The sequence below is a fragment of the Bufo gargarizans genome, chromosome 8 (genome assembly GCF_014858855.1).
Source record: "Bufo gargarizans isolate SCDJY-AF-19 chromosome 8, ASM1485885v1, whole genome shotgun sequence".
NCBI classification, from domain to species: domain Eukaryota; kingdom Metazoa; phylum Chordata; class Amphibia; order Anura; family Bufonidae; genus Bufo; species Bufo gargarizans.
The window spans coordinates 191,170,843-191,185,136 of NC_058087.1; the positions used below are offsets into that span (position 1 = coordinate 191,170,843).

The 14,294-nt window shown below is 45.2% G+C and overlaps 1 protein-coding gene across 1 annotated transcript in view; it reads left to right on the forward strand.

The window, feature by feature from the left end:
- The window catches only part of LOC122945154, a 52,388-nt gene that overhangs the window by 17,803 nt on the left and 20,291 nt on the right, over positions 1 to 14,294 (forward strand). Inside the window, exons 4-7 of the mRNA XM_044304067.1 lie at positions 3,174 to 3,269; positions 3,943 to 4,311; positions 6,822 to 7,121; positions 13,381 to 13,731. Of these exons, the coding sequence (XP_044160002.1) occupies positions 3,174 to 3,269; positions 3,943 to 4,311; positions 6,822 to 7,121; positions 13,381 to 13,731 (1,116 nt within the window). The remainder of the gene's footprint in view (positions 1 to 3,173; positions 3,270 to 3,942; positions 4,312 to 6,821; positions 7,122 to 13,380; positions 13,732 to 14,294) is intronic.

Sequence of the window (14,294 nt, forward strand, 5' to 3'; positions counted from 1 at the left end):
TATTTCAAAACAATGATACCCTAGCTAAGACAATCGCCCAAAACCTGAAAAAACTATGGCTCTCAGACTATGGAGACACTAAAACATGATTTTTCTTTTTGTTTCAAAAATGATATTATTGTGTAAAACTTACATAAATAAAAAAAAGTATACATATTAGGTATCGCCATGTCCGTAAAAACTTGCTCTATAAAAATACCACATGACTTAACCCCTCAGGTGAATACCGTAAAAAAAAAAAAAAAAAAAAACAAACAGTGTAAAAAAAGCCATTTTTTGTCACCTTACATCACAAAAAGTGTAATAGCAAGCAAGCAAAAAGTCACACGCACCCCAAAGTTAGTGAGCCCACTTTGGGTAGAAGAATGAACATTGGGAGAGATCCAGTGTGCAGGAGAAACAATATACACTGGATAATGAAATGCAAAGCTAAAAGACCAAGGAATCCAAGAGAGAGAAATCTAAAGGAACCCCATAACACTCATAACCATTCTATTTCCTGAGCCCAGGGCATACATACCATGCAGGAAGGCCATGCTATGGGGCCGGCCACTTTGCTGCTACTTTATGCAATGAGAACCTCTGCATTACTCCCTTCTCCAGTGGAACTGCATTGTTAGGAAACATACACTTGGTAACTGGGAAGATCTTAGAAAGGGAACCGGTTGCCATTCCCTTCTGTTCTGGGTGGCAAAACTCAGTATTAAAATACAGGGCTCAGTTTGATTTTTGCTTTGGTCCCATCTTCCTCCCTTTCATGTACACGACTGTCCTGAGCCAGTGGTGTATCTTGGTTTTGTGCTGCCCTAGGCGAGACTAAACTCGGGCACCCCCTAATATAAATTTGACCCACCCCTTCCTGTCAAGGCCAAACCCCTTTCTCTCTAAACCCCACCCCTTCCTATGTGCCATCCACAGATTCCCCTCCCCTAAACAGTGCCATCCACAGATCCCCCTCCCCTAAACAGTGCCATCCACAGATCCCCCTCCCCTAAACAGTGCCATCCACCGATCCCCCTCCCCTAAACAGTGCCATCCACAGATCCCCCTCCCCTAAACAGTGCCATCCACAGATCCCCCTCCCCTAAACAGTGCCATCCACAGATCCCCCTCCCCTAAATAGTGCCATCCACAGATCCCCCTCCCCTAAACAGTGCATCCACAGATCCCCCTCCCCTAAACAGTGCCATCCACAGATCCCCCTCCCCTAAACAGTGCCATCCACAGATCACCCTCCCCTAAACAGTGCCATCCACAGATCCCCCTCCCCTAAACAGTGCCATCCACGGATCCCCCTCCCCTAAACAGTGCCATCCACGGATCCCCCTCCCCTAAACAGTGCCATCCACAGATCCCCCTCCCCTAAACAGTGCCATCCACAGATCCCCCTCCCCTAAACAGTGCCATCCACAGATCCCCTTCCCCTAAACAGTGCCATCCACAGATCCCCTTCCCCTAAACAGTGCCATCCACAGATCCCCTCCCCTAAATAGACTCATCAACAGATCCCCCTCCCCTAAACAGTGCCTTCCACGGATCCCCCTCCCCTAAACAGTGCCATCCACAGATCCCCCTCCCCTAAACAGTGCCATCCACGGATCCCCCTCCCCTAAACAGTGCCATCCACGGATCCCCCTCCCCTAAACAGTGCCATCCACGGATCCCCCTCCCCTAAACAGTGCCATCCACGGATCCCCCTCCCCTAAACAGTGCCATCCACGGATCCCCCTCCCCTAAACAGTGCCATCCACGGATCCCCCTCCCCTAAACAGTGCCATCCACGGATCCCCCTCCCCTAAACAGTGCCATCCACGGATCCCCCTCCCCTAAACAGTGCCATCCACGGATCCCCCTCCCCTAAACAGTGCCATCCACGGATCCCCCTCCCCTAAACAGTGCCATCCACGGATCCCCCTCCCCTAAACAGTGCCATCCACGGATCCCCCTCCCCTAAACAGTGCCATCCACGGATCCCCCTCCCCTAAACAGTGCCATCCACGGATCCCCCTCCCCTAAACAGTGCCATCCACGGATCCCCTCCCCTAAACAGTGCCATCCACGGATCCCCTCCCCTAAACAGTGCCATCCACGGATCCCCCTCCCCTAAACAGTGCCATCCACGGATCCCCCTCCCCGAAACAGTGCCATCCACGGATCCCCCTCCCCTAAACAGTGCCATCCACGGATCCCCCTCCCCTAAACAGTGCCATCCACGGATCCCCCTCCCCTAAACAGTGCCATCCACGGATCCCCCTCCCATAAACAGTGCCATCCACGGATCCCCCTCCCCTAAACAGTGCCATCCACTCCACAGATCCCCCTCCCCTAAACAGTGCCATCCACGGATCCCCCTCCCCTAAACAGTGCCATCCACTCCACAGATCCCCCTCCCCTAAACAGTGCCATCCATTCCACAGATCCCCCTCCCCTAAATAGTGTCATCAACAGATCCCCCTCCCCGACACTCACAGGAATATATTTATAAACTAATCAGTAACTTTAATCATTGCTGATCTCTTTACTGGATATAACCTTACTCTGTCTTAGCTCCGGTAACAGCAGGCAGTGCGGGCGGGCGGCGCTCACTCACTGACGTTGCTCCACCCACTATGCGGCGCAGGCGCGGGACGTCAGTGAGTGAGCGCCGCCCGCCCGCACTGCCTGCTGTTACCGGAGCTAAGACAGAGTAAGGTTATACCCAGTAAAGAGATCAGCAATGATTAAAGTTAAAGTTACTGATTAGTTTATAAATGTACTCCTGTGAGCGGCGTGGCCCTGTATATTCTACCCCCCAGGCAAGCGTCCCTGTCACCATGGGAACGCCTGGGGGTTAGAATATACCATCGGATTTGAGTTTTCACAATCTCACTGAGATCGTGAAAACTCAGATCCGATGGTATATTGCAACCCCCAGGCAAGCGTCCCCGTCACCATGGGAACGCCTGGGGGTTAGAATATACCATCGAATCATCTTAGTATACCGGCGGCATATAAGATGGATTGGACAGCGGGACAAACAAACAGCATTTTGCCGCCCCATAGGCAAATGCCTTGTTTTCCTCGTGATAGATACGCCACTGTCCTGAGCTCACATCCAGCTGCTCCGACTCATGAAGGGTTTATGAGTTTTGCAGCAGAGATGCATTTACTTTTCATTCCCTTTGTATTTGCAGATGATTGTAAGAGATCGTGTCATTTTGGCCTCATCGGTGTCTTGGCGGGATTGCTGGTGACTGCACTTCCAGGACTCTGGTATTTCATGAAGAGAGGTGAGAGGCTTGTATAGTACAACATTTATAGAAGACAGTTACCATATGAGAAGAATTTGAGAACCTTTTCAGGAAATTAAAGCAAGCAAAACTGTACATTACTATATCTATCTATATTATATGTGTCACAAACCCAGACCTCCCAAGTGTCCCTCTTTTTGACCCAAGTCCCTCTTTGCTCCTTAACTGTCCCTCTTTTTGATCTGAGGTATAGATTTGCATTATTACATTCACAATATTGACCCAGAAAGTTTTTTTGTATATTTTTCCATTATTTGATGGACTTGGGATTTTAGAAATTTCTATATTCAGATTATTTTTGCGCCATTTCGTAAAATAAAATGATTGAAATGTATAGATCTATGTATGGACCTTTCACACAATGAACCATAAGTGTCTCTCTTTAATTGTCCAAAAAGTTGGGAGGTATGCAAACCACTGGCAGAACATTGTCCGTTTATTTATGTGGTGATTTTAGTACAAGGTTTTGCTTTCATCACTTTTGTGTTCTGTCAGGAAATTACTTTTATTGTGCAGTGAAATTCCCTTGATGTGGGTTTGGATTATTGGACATTCACAGAAAAGTATATAAAGGGAAATGTCCTAATTGTTCTTCTCTGCTGATATCCCACTACCGATATGGATGAACTGAATTCCTCTTTCATTTCTGTAGATTCGCAGCGGTTTCAGGTGAGTCACATTCACAGGGTAGAGACTGCAGACAACAAAGTCACCATGTACTGTATGGCGTCCAACTGTCCAGAAGACGTGGAGGTGACCTGGAGGATCACAGAGAATGATGGAGCGAAGATCATAATCTCAGATATTAAGCAGGAAAACGATGAAGAAGCTGCCCTCGTGCCCGGAAGTGATTATTATAATGTGGAGACAGACCGATCATATGAAGATAAACTCCACAACGTGGTCTCTTCTCTGAGCTTTACACCAGTTGTATCGAAGCACAAAGAGATGGCGTTCTCCTGCACCTTCCAGTGTAACGGGAGAAGTCAGGAGAAAAGTCAGAGGTTCAGCTTCATATTCAGTAAGAGAATTCAGGGTCTTCTTCTTGTGATTTGTAGTGCTGCAGTAATTACTGTATAATAGAAAAGGGCAGATCTACAGAGTAAACCTCAGCCTTAAGGCCAGGGCTACACGGCGACATGTGTCGTGAAAAGTCACGCAACGTTTTTCATAATGACTGTCAATGGTGTTGCACTGCATCATGCTGCGACATGACAGACGCAAAAATTCAGTCCAAATTGGATTTTTGTGTGCTTGTCGCTTCTCAGTCGCAGCATGTCGCATGTTGCAGTGCGACACTATTGACAGTCATTGCCAAAAATGTTGTGCAACATGAATGTCGCGTGACACATGGCGCAGTGTTGATGTTCCTTGTTGTCGCACGGCTCATGGGCGCAGTGTAGCCGTAGCCTTAAGAAGACAGGATGAATATTTCAGGCTCACACACACCAATACCCAATGTGGGTACACTAAAGCCACTGACCATAGCGGTGCCTTGGTGGTCTATACATGAAAGGAGCCACAAGTTTACATACTATATGTGGTAAATTATGTAATGGAAGATAGAATAGAAAGTAATAAATATATATATATATATATATATATAGGTAGTAGGATATACCTGGGGGGCAGGATACACCTGGATGGAAAGATATAGCTGGGTGGTGGGATATACAGCAAGGTGATAGGATATAGGTGGGTGATAGCTGGTGGTAGTAGTATATAGCTGGGTGGTAGGATATACCTTGGGGGTAGGATACATCTGGATGGTAACTAACATATGGCTGGGTGGTAATTGGATACACTGTAACTGGGGGGGTGGCTCAGATATAGCTGGTTTGTAGTATATAGTGTAGCTGGGTCATAAGATATAGCAGTGTGGTAGGATATAACAGGGTGGTAGGATATAGTTGGGGTAGGATACCCTGGGATAGTAAGATATAGCTTGGGGGGGGGGGGCTGGGATTATAGCTGGGTGGAAGTATATACTGTAGCTGGGCAATATAGTTTTGCAGGGATTTTATTTCCATTATACTGTAGCTGGGTCATAAGATATAGTTGGGGGTAGGATGTAGCACAGTGATAGGATACAGTTGGGTGGTAGGCAGGGGTTCAGCACAGGTTGGGTGGGCCCCTAATGTGAGCATCCTAAGGCTAGGTCTTCACACTAAGGTTTTGTTCAGATTTGTTGATGTAATGTTTTATAAGCCAAAAGCAGGTAATGAAAGCCCTGTGAACAAAGTTCACTTTTTTCCTCTGAGATAATGGGGTATGGTGACTGGGAATGTTGCAAAGAGATGACACTCAGAAATGTGCTAGCTGACACTTTTTCTATCTCTCTGGGTTCCTTTCCCTACGGCTTTACTCTGGCACCTATGACTGTAGATGTCCACTGAAGGCTTCTAGTTATACCTGTCCTGAGCTCTCGTGATGGTGTCTTAACATGTTTCCCACCACTTTTGTAGCAGAGTCTTGATGGCTCCGATGGTTGATCACTCTGCTGACTTTACATATCTTCTGTGGCCTAGAACCCTACAGGCTCTCTGGGGTAGTGGCCCTCACAGATGAGCTGCCTCTGGGGTACTCATGGACCAGAGGAGCGGGAGATGGATATCATTCTCCTTCACTCCTCACTCTCCATTCTTAGTGCGGGCATCACAAGAGAATCACAAAGTGATGAGTAATGCCAACGGTGCTATAGTCACAGCTCTCATTAGTTAAATTAGAAAGTTTGTGGCACTCATTTTCTGTGTCCTTCCTGGCACCCCTTGGCCTGGAATGTCCACCCCACCGCTAGGTTCACCTCTGGTGGTAGGATATGGCACAGTGATAGGATATAGTTGGGGGCAAGATACAGCTCGGTGGTAGGATATAGCACACTAATGGAATATAGTTATGGTAAGATATGGCTGGGGCATAGGGTATATTTAGCTTTAAGATACCTCTGAGGGTCTTCCTGATCACTGCTATCAGAGTTTATCATTAATAGTGTTGAGAAAATATAAATATAACAAATTGACTTCCATTTGAATTTCAGGAAAAATTTGATTTGCCGTGAAGCCGAATTTACTCACTTTTCGTGGTAACGAATAAATTTTTCCTGAAGTGGTGGTAAAAACTAATAACTACATACTCACCTCTTCCATTGGCGCGCCATCTTGATTGAAGATGCCACACAAAATCTCGTGAGAGGTGACGTATGACGTCACCACACCGGTGCACGAGATTTCGTACAATGTCTTCAATTTAAGATGAATAAGGTGAATATTTTTTATTTTTACCATGATTAACCCCTGAAAGGCCTAAATGGTAGCCTCAGATGCTGCGATCAGCGATGAACGTGGTATCTGAGGGGTTCAATGACAGGTGGTGGCGCGTCATTGCACCTGCTACATACAAAGAAATATGCTTTGTTACAAAGTAATTTGTCACAAATCAAATTTCTTTGTGAAATTCGGCGAAGCAGCAGAATCAAATTTTTCATAACTTCGCTCTCACAATTCATTAATATCGATGTCTTTTTACTTGCAGAAAGGCCAGAATCGTCAGACCCCGTGCAGATGTCTCTGGGTGACAATGGAGACGTCCTGTGTTCCGTCTCTCTGCAGAACTTTTTTCCTAAAGATATCAAGATACAATGGAGCCACGGCCTGGGACATTTCCAGAATGTAGAGACAAGTGATGAGAAGTTTACAAAGAATAAGGACTTTACATTCAATGTGAGAAGTGAATGTAGGATTCCCGGACATGTCCTCAAGGATCAAGGATATAGAGTACGAGCCATATGGAGCCACAAAGCTGAGTCTGAGCAAAAGGAGGCGTCAATAACAGGTAACCAGCATCTTCATTCCTGGAACAGCCGTTCGAGGGTGTATATCTTTGTTCAAGATGTGAGCAAATTACCCGTTTGGAATCGCAAATCGAGTCTCTAAACGGGCAAGTTGCAGCACTGAGAGGCATTGACAATTTACAAAAGAGTTTGCTTCTCACCGAGCCTGCACTCTTTGGGGTAGATGAGGGGGAGGGTGACAGAGAGGAGGCTGAGGAAAGTGAGGTAGCTAGCTGGGTAACAGTTAGAAAGCGGGGTAGAAGGAAGAGTGCCAGGGAGGCTAGCCCTGATCTGACACACCCCAACAAGTTTGCACGTTTGGCAGATGAGGGGGATGTCAGTCCAGGGATGGCACTGCTGCAGCCGGACACTTCCTCTGCCAGTCAGAGGAATGTCAGCTCCAGTAAGCAGGGAACCAGGAGAGCAGGGCAGGCCAGACAGGTGCTGGTAGTGGGAGACTCCATTATTAGGGGAACAGATAGGGCAATCTGTCACAAAGACCGGGATCCGCCGAACAGTGTGCTGTCTTCCTGGTGCTAGAGTTCGACACATCGCGGATCGGGTTGACAGATTACTGGGAGGGGCTGGAGAAGATCCAGCGGTCATGGTCCATATCGGAACCAATGACAAAGTTAGAGGAAGGTGGAGCGTCCTTAAAAATGATTTCAGGGATTTAGGTCAAAAGCTTAGGGCAAGGACCTCAAAGGTAGTATTTTCCGAAATACGACCGGTACCATGAGCCACACAAGAAAGGCAGTGGGAGATTAGGGAGATTAACAAGTATCTTAAGAACTGGTGTAGGAAGGAGGGGTTTGGGTTCCTGGAGAACTGGGCCGACTTCTCTATCGGCTACAGGCTCTATCGTAGGGACGGGCTGCACCTCAATGGGGAAGGGGCAGCTGTGTTGGGGGAGAAGATGGCTAGAGGTTGGAGGAGTGTTTAAACTAGGGACTGGGGGGAGGGTAATTACATTATAGGAGGGGAAGATAGTGCAGATAGAGACCGGGGTCAAGGTAGTGGGACTGGGGGAGGAATGGAAGGAGGGACTAGAAGGAAAGGTGTAGGGTAAAAAATATACATAAACCTCTCAAATGTATGTATACTAATGCCAGAAGCCTGACTAATAAACCGGGGAACTGGAATTAGTGATGTGTGAGGAGGACTATGACATAGTGGGAATAACTGAGACACGGCTGGATGATAGCTATGACAGTGGGAATAACTGAGACACGGCTGGATGATAGCTATGACAGTGGGAATAACTGAGACACGGCTGGATGATAGCTATGACAGTGGGAATAACTGAGACACGGCTGGATGATAGCTATGACAGTGGGAATAACTGAGACACGGCTGGATGATAGCTATGACAGTGGAAATAACTGAGACATGGCTGGATGATAGCTATGACAGTGGGAATAACTGAGACACGGCTGGATGATAGCTATGACAGTGGGAATAACTGAGACATGGCTGGATGATGGCTATGACAGTGGGAATAACTGAGACATGGCTGGATGATAGCTATGACAGTGGGAATAACTGAGACACGGCTGGATGATGGCTATGACAGTGGGAATAACTGAGACATGGCTGGATGATAGCTATGACAGTGGGAATAACTGAGACACGGCTGGATGATGGCTATGACAGTGGGAATAACTGAGACACGGCTGGATGATAGTTATGACTGGGCAGTTAATGTACAGGGTTACAGTCTGTTTAGAAAGGATCGTCAAAACCGGAGAGGTGGGGGGGGGGGGGGGGGTCTGCCTTTATGTAAAGTCTTGTCTAAAGCCCACAGTCCGAGAAGATATAAGTGAGGTACATGAACATGTGGAGTCACTGTGGGTAGAGATACATGGAGCTAAAAACAACAATAAATTACTAATAGGAGTTTACTATAAACCACCTAATATACCAGAGTCCACAGAAAATCTGCTACTAAGCGAGATAGACGAGGCGGCAAATCATAATGAGACGGTTATTATGGGCGACTTCAACTATCCAGATATAGACTGGGAAACTGAGACTTGTACATCTCATAAAGGAAACAGGTTCTTGGCAATAACCAAAGACAATTACCTTTCCCAACTGGTTCAGGACTCGACTAGAGGGACGGCCATACTGGACTTACTATTAACCAATAGACCTTACAGAACAACAGACGTGCAGGTCGGGGGACACCTGGGAAATAGTGACCATAAAGTAATAACCTTCCAATTATCATTCAAAAGAGCGTTTCTTCAGGGAGGAACAAAAATACCAAACTAAATTTAGCCAACTAAGAGAGGCCATAGGCCTAACTAACTGGGACAAAGTCCTCAAAAATAAAAATACAGCCACAAAATGGGATATCTTTAAAAGTGTCCTAAAATCTAATTGTGAGAGGTACATACCGTATGGGAATAAAAGGTTAAGGAACATGAAGAAACCAATGTGGATAAATAGAACTGTAAAGAAGGCAATAAATGACAAAAAGAAAGCATATAAATCACTAGAACAGGAGGGTAGCACGGAAGCACTAAAAAAACTAAGGAAAAAAATAGAACATGTAAAAAACAAATAAAAGCGGCCAAACTAGAGACCGAGAGATTAATTGCCAAAGAGTAAAACTAACCCTAAAATGTTCTTCAATTATATAAATGGTAAAAAGTATAAATCTGAAGGTGTCGGCCCTTTACAGAGGAAAATAAACTGTCAGATGACATGCAGAATGTAAAAATAAATTCCCCATTAAAAGTGTCCTGTCTGACCCAGGAAGAAGTACATCAGCGACTTAAAAAGATTAAAATAGACAAATCGCCGGGACCAGATGGCATACACCCCCATATCCTAAGGGAATTAAGTAATGTCATAGCCAGACCCTTATTTCTGATATTTGCAGATTCTATATTGACAGGGAATGTCCCACAGGATTGGTGCATGGCAAATGTGGTGCCAATATTCAAAAAGGGTCCAAAAACAGAGCCCAGAAACTATAGGCCGGTAAGTTTAACATCTTTTGTGTGTAAACTGTTTGAAGGTTTTCTGAGAGATGCTATATTAGAGCATCTCAACGGAAATAAGCAAATAACTCCATATCAGCATGGCTTCGTGAGGGATCGGTCATGCCAAACTAATTTAATCAGTTTTTATGAGGAGGTAAGTTCTAGACTTGACAGCGGAGAATCAATGCATGTCGTATATCTGGACTTCTCCAAAGCATTTGACACTGTATCACATAAAAGGTTAGTATATAAAATGAGAATGCTCGGACTGGGAGAAAACGTCTGTAAGTGGGTAAGTAACTGGCTCAGTGATAGAAAACAGAGGGTGGGTATTAACGGTACACACTCAGATCGGGTCACTGTCACTAGTGGGGTACATCAGGGGTCAGTATTGGGCCCTATGCTCTTCAATATATTTATTAATGATCTTGTAGAAGGCTTGCATAGTAAAATATAAATTTTCGCAGATGACACTAAACTGTGTAAAGTAATTAACATTGAAGAGGACAGTATACTGTATATACACTACAGAGGACAGTATATGGTATATATACTACAGAGGACAGTATACTGTATATACACTACAGAGGACAGTATACTGTATATATACTACAGAGGACAGTATACTATATATACTACAGAGGACAGTATACTGTATATATACTACAGAGGACCATATACTGTATATATACCACAGAGGACAGTATACTGTATATATACTACAGAGGACAGTATACTGTATATACACTACAGAGGACAGTATACTGTATATATACTACAGAGGACAGTATACTGTATATATACTACAGAGGACAGTATACTGCTACAGAGCGATCTGGATAGATTGGAGGCTTGGGCAGATAAGTGGCAGATGAGGTTTAACACTGACAAATGTAAAGTTATGCACATGGGAAGGAATAATGCAAGTCACCCGTACATACTAAATGGTAAAACACTCGGTAACACTGACATGGAAAAGGACCTAGGAATTTTAATAAACGGCAAACTAAGCTGCAGAAACCAGTGGCAGGCAGCTGCTGCCAAGGCCAATAAGATAATAAGTTGCATCAAAAGGGGCATAGATGCCCGTGATGAGAACATAGTCCTACCACCTTACACATCACTAGTCAGACCAAACATGGAGCACTGTGTACAGTTCTGGGCTCCTGTGAACAAGGCAGACATAGCAGAGCTGGAGAGGGTTCAGAGGAGGGCAACTAAAGTAATAACTGGAATGGGGGGACTACAGTACCCTGAAATATTATCAAAATTAGGGTTATTTACTTTAGAAAAAAGATGACTGAGTGGAGATCTAATTACTATGTATAAATATATCAGGGGTCAGTACAGAGATCACTCCCATCATCTATTTATCCCCAGGACTGTGACTGTGACGAGGGGACATCCTCTGCGTCTGGAGGAAAGAAGGTTTGTACACAAACATAGCAGAGGATTCTTTACTGTAAGAGCAGTGAGACTATGGAACTCTCTGCCTGAGGAGGTGGTGATGGGGAGCACAATAAAGGAATTCAAGAGGGGCCTGGATGTATTTCTGGAGCGTAATAATATTACAGGCTATAGCTACTAGAGAGGGGTCGCTGATCCAGGGAGTTATTCTGATGCCTGATTGGAGTCGGGAAGGAATTTTTTATTCCCCTAAAGTGGGGAAAATTGGCTTCTACCTCACAGAGTTTTTTTTTTTGCCTTCCTCTGGATCAACTTGCAGGATGACAGGCCGAACTGGATGGACAGAGGGCTTTCTTAGGCCTTATATACTGTGTTACTATGTTTTCATTCATACTAGGTTACACTCTTCCCTGTTGTCTGGGAGAGCAGTGATTTCCCCTTCCTTCCTCCTCACACTTCTGGCTGTAAGACAAGTGGCCGTAGGAAGCACCCCCCCCACTTTGTCCTGTCTGCAGTAGGACAGTGAAATTGCTGAAGTGGTTCTGGGGTTTTCTCCTTCCCGATGACAGTTGAGGTTCCCTTGGTGTTGAAGGTGTCAAGGTTCAAGTCAGGGCCCCGGTTCTTTGCAGTGTAGCAGTGCAAGAAGCAACGATGAGGCAGTAGTGCGGCAGAACAGTTCTTTACTGAAGAATTCAAATGCGACCAGATCAGGACAGTTCTTGGGATGTGATGGTCTGGAAGTTGTTACACAAAATGCACTTTCCACACATGTTACAGGTGTCATGGCTGCACAGGTAGTTGATAGGCCATACTGACCTGACCTGCACTGACTGATTAGACTGGAGAAACTAAAATGTCCTTTCCCCTCTATATAAACTGGGTGACACCAGCCCCATTTAGTGGTCGCTGTGGATATGGCCTATTAATACAAAACAGGCAATATACAGATAGTAGCAAAAATACACTATTAAAGGGGTTGTGTCACTTCACAAGTAGCATTTATTATGTAGAGTAAGTTAACACAAGGCACTTACTAATGTATTGTGATTCTCCCTATTTCCTTCTTTGCTGGCTGGATTGATTTTTCCATCACATTATAAACTTCTCGTTTCCATGGTTACGACCACCCTGCAATCCAGCAGAGGTGGTCGTGCTTGCACCCTACAGGAAAAAGCACCAGCCTATGTGCGCTCCCAGGATCCTGTCCACCAGAGAGACTGACGTTTTTTTCTATAGTGTGGAAGCACGCCAACCGCTGCTGTACTGCAGGGTGGTCGTAACCATGGAAACGAGAAGTGTATATTGTGATGGAAAAATGAATCCAGCCAGCAAAGGAAGCAATATGGAGAATCACAATACATTAGTCAGTGACTTGTATTAACTTTCTCTACATGATAAATCCCTCTTGCTGAAGTGACACAACCCCTTTAAGGAGTTGTCCATCCATGTGAAGATTTGAATACCACAAGCAAGTAGTGATACCTCTCTAAGCACTGGGGGGCCTGCACATTCCCAGGTATGGTTGGCTGAGGTGAAGCTCGGGGCGGTGAGGTAAGTGTGACATTATATTATAGTGTGTATTATATTTGATATGCACTGTACATTTTTTTTGTGTCCGGCTAAGTTCAAGACCCCTGGTCTGATCATCTCAAACGGACAATAGTGAAGGCTCGTCACAGTGTATCAGCGCTGTCCCTCCAAACTAGCCCTCTGCCCGTGTAAGTGGTTCACTGATAATGGAGAAAGGAGCAAAAGTGTGAAATCATTGCCAGTACTAGTGTACCCGTGTCACTGACCATAGAGGACTCCGCTGTATAGATGTGTACGTTCCTTTATGTGATCACTTCTTCTCATTGTGTTACAGACTTTGCATGGCGTCCGGTGATGGAAGAGATTGAGAAACCTACATTCACCGATGGTAAAGAGGCAAAACTGCTTTGCCGCGTCTCTGGGTATTTTCCTGATGCCCTGGAAGTGAAGTGGTTAAGAATAGATGCAGACAGTCAGGAATTCTATGTTTTATCTGCCAGTGACAAATACAAGATCCCAGTAATGGAGGCCACACTACAAGAAGATAAGACCTTCACCTACACAGCATGCCTGATCCTCTCTGTGTCAGCGGCAACAGATCATGGCTCAGAGTTTATCTGTCGGGTGAGACACCCCAGTGTGACGGGGCCCCTGGAGAAGAGGACGGGAGAAATCAGGGTGATCGGTGAGAATCAACAATTACATGCATTATTAATAACTTTATGCTCTTTATGTGATATATATCAAAGGTGAGACATCAGAAAACATATAAGATGTCTTATAGAAAAAGTTCCCAAGATCTATTATACATTCTCTATAAAATCTATTGGTGCTTAATAAAAAACAAAAAATAACTATTCAGCAAGTGTTAAAGTTTATAGAAAACTGTAGTCATTGAGTTGAACTCACTATTCTGCTGGTGCAGTCACTGTGTACATACTGTCACAACCAGACAGCTGAGAAGCTCTGACAGAGGCCTTTCAGAACCTCCTCCTTGAGTTTTCTTTGTTTTGAATTTCAGTTCCTCATCCCGTTAGCCTCTCTCAGCTGTCATGTAGTTGGACTGATTGCATCCCTTTAAATTCCTCCCCATAATGCATTACTGGGCGGCTTATACAACTTCTTGGAGTGTGTGTGCATGCTGATCCTATTTTCCAGTCTTCTACAAGATAAGTGTTGTACATCCCAGGTGACCCTGACTCCCTCCGTGTCTAGTGTAGGGAGCCGGTGGTCGTGTCCCCTCACTAT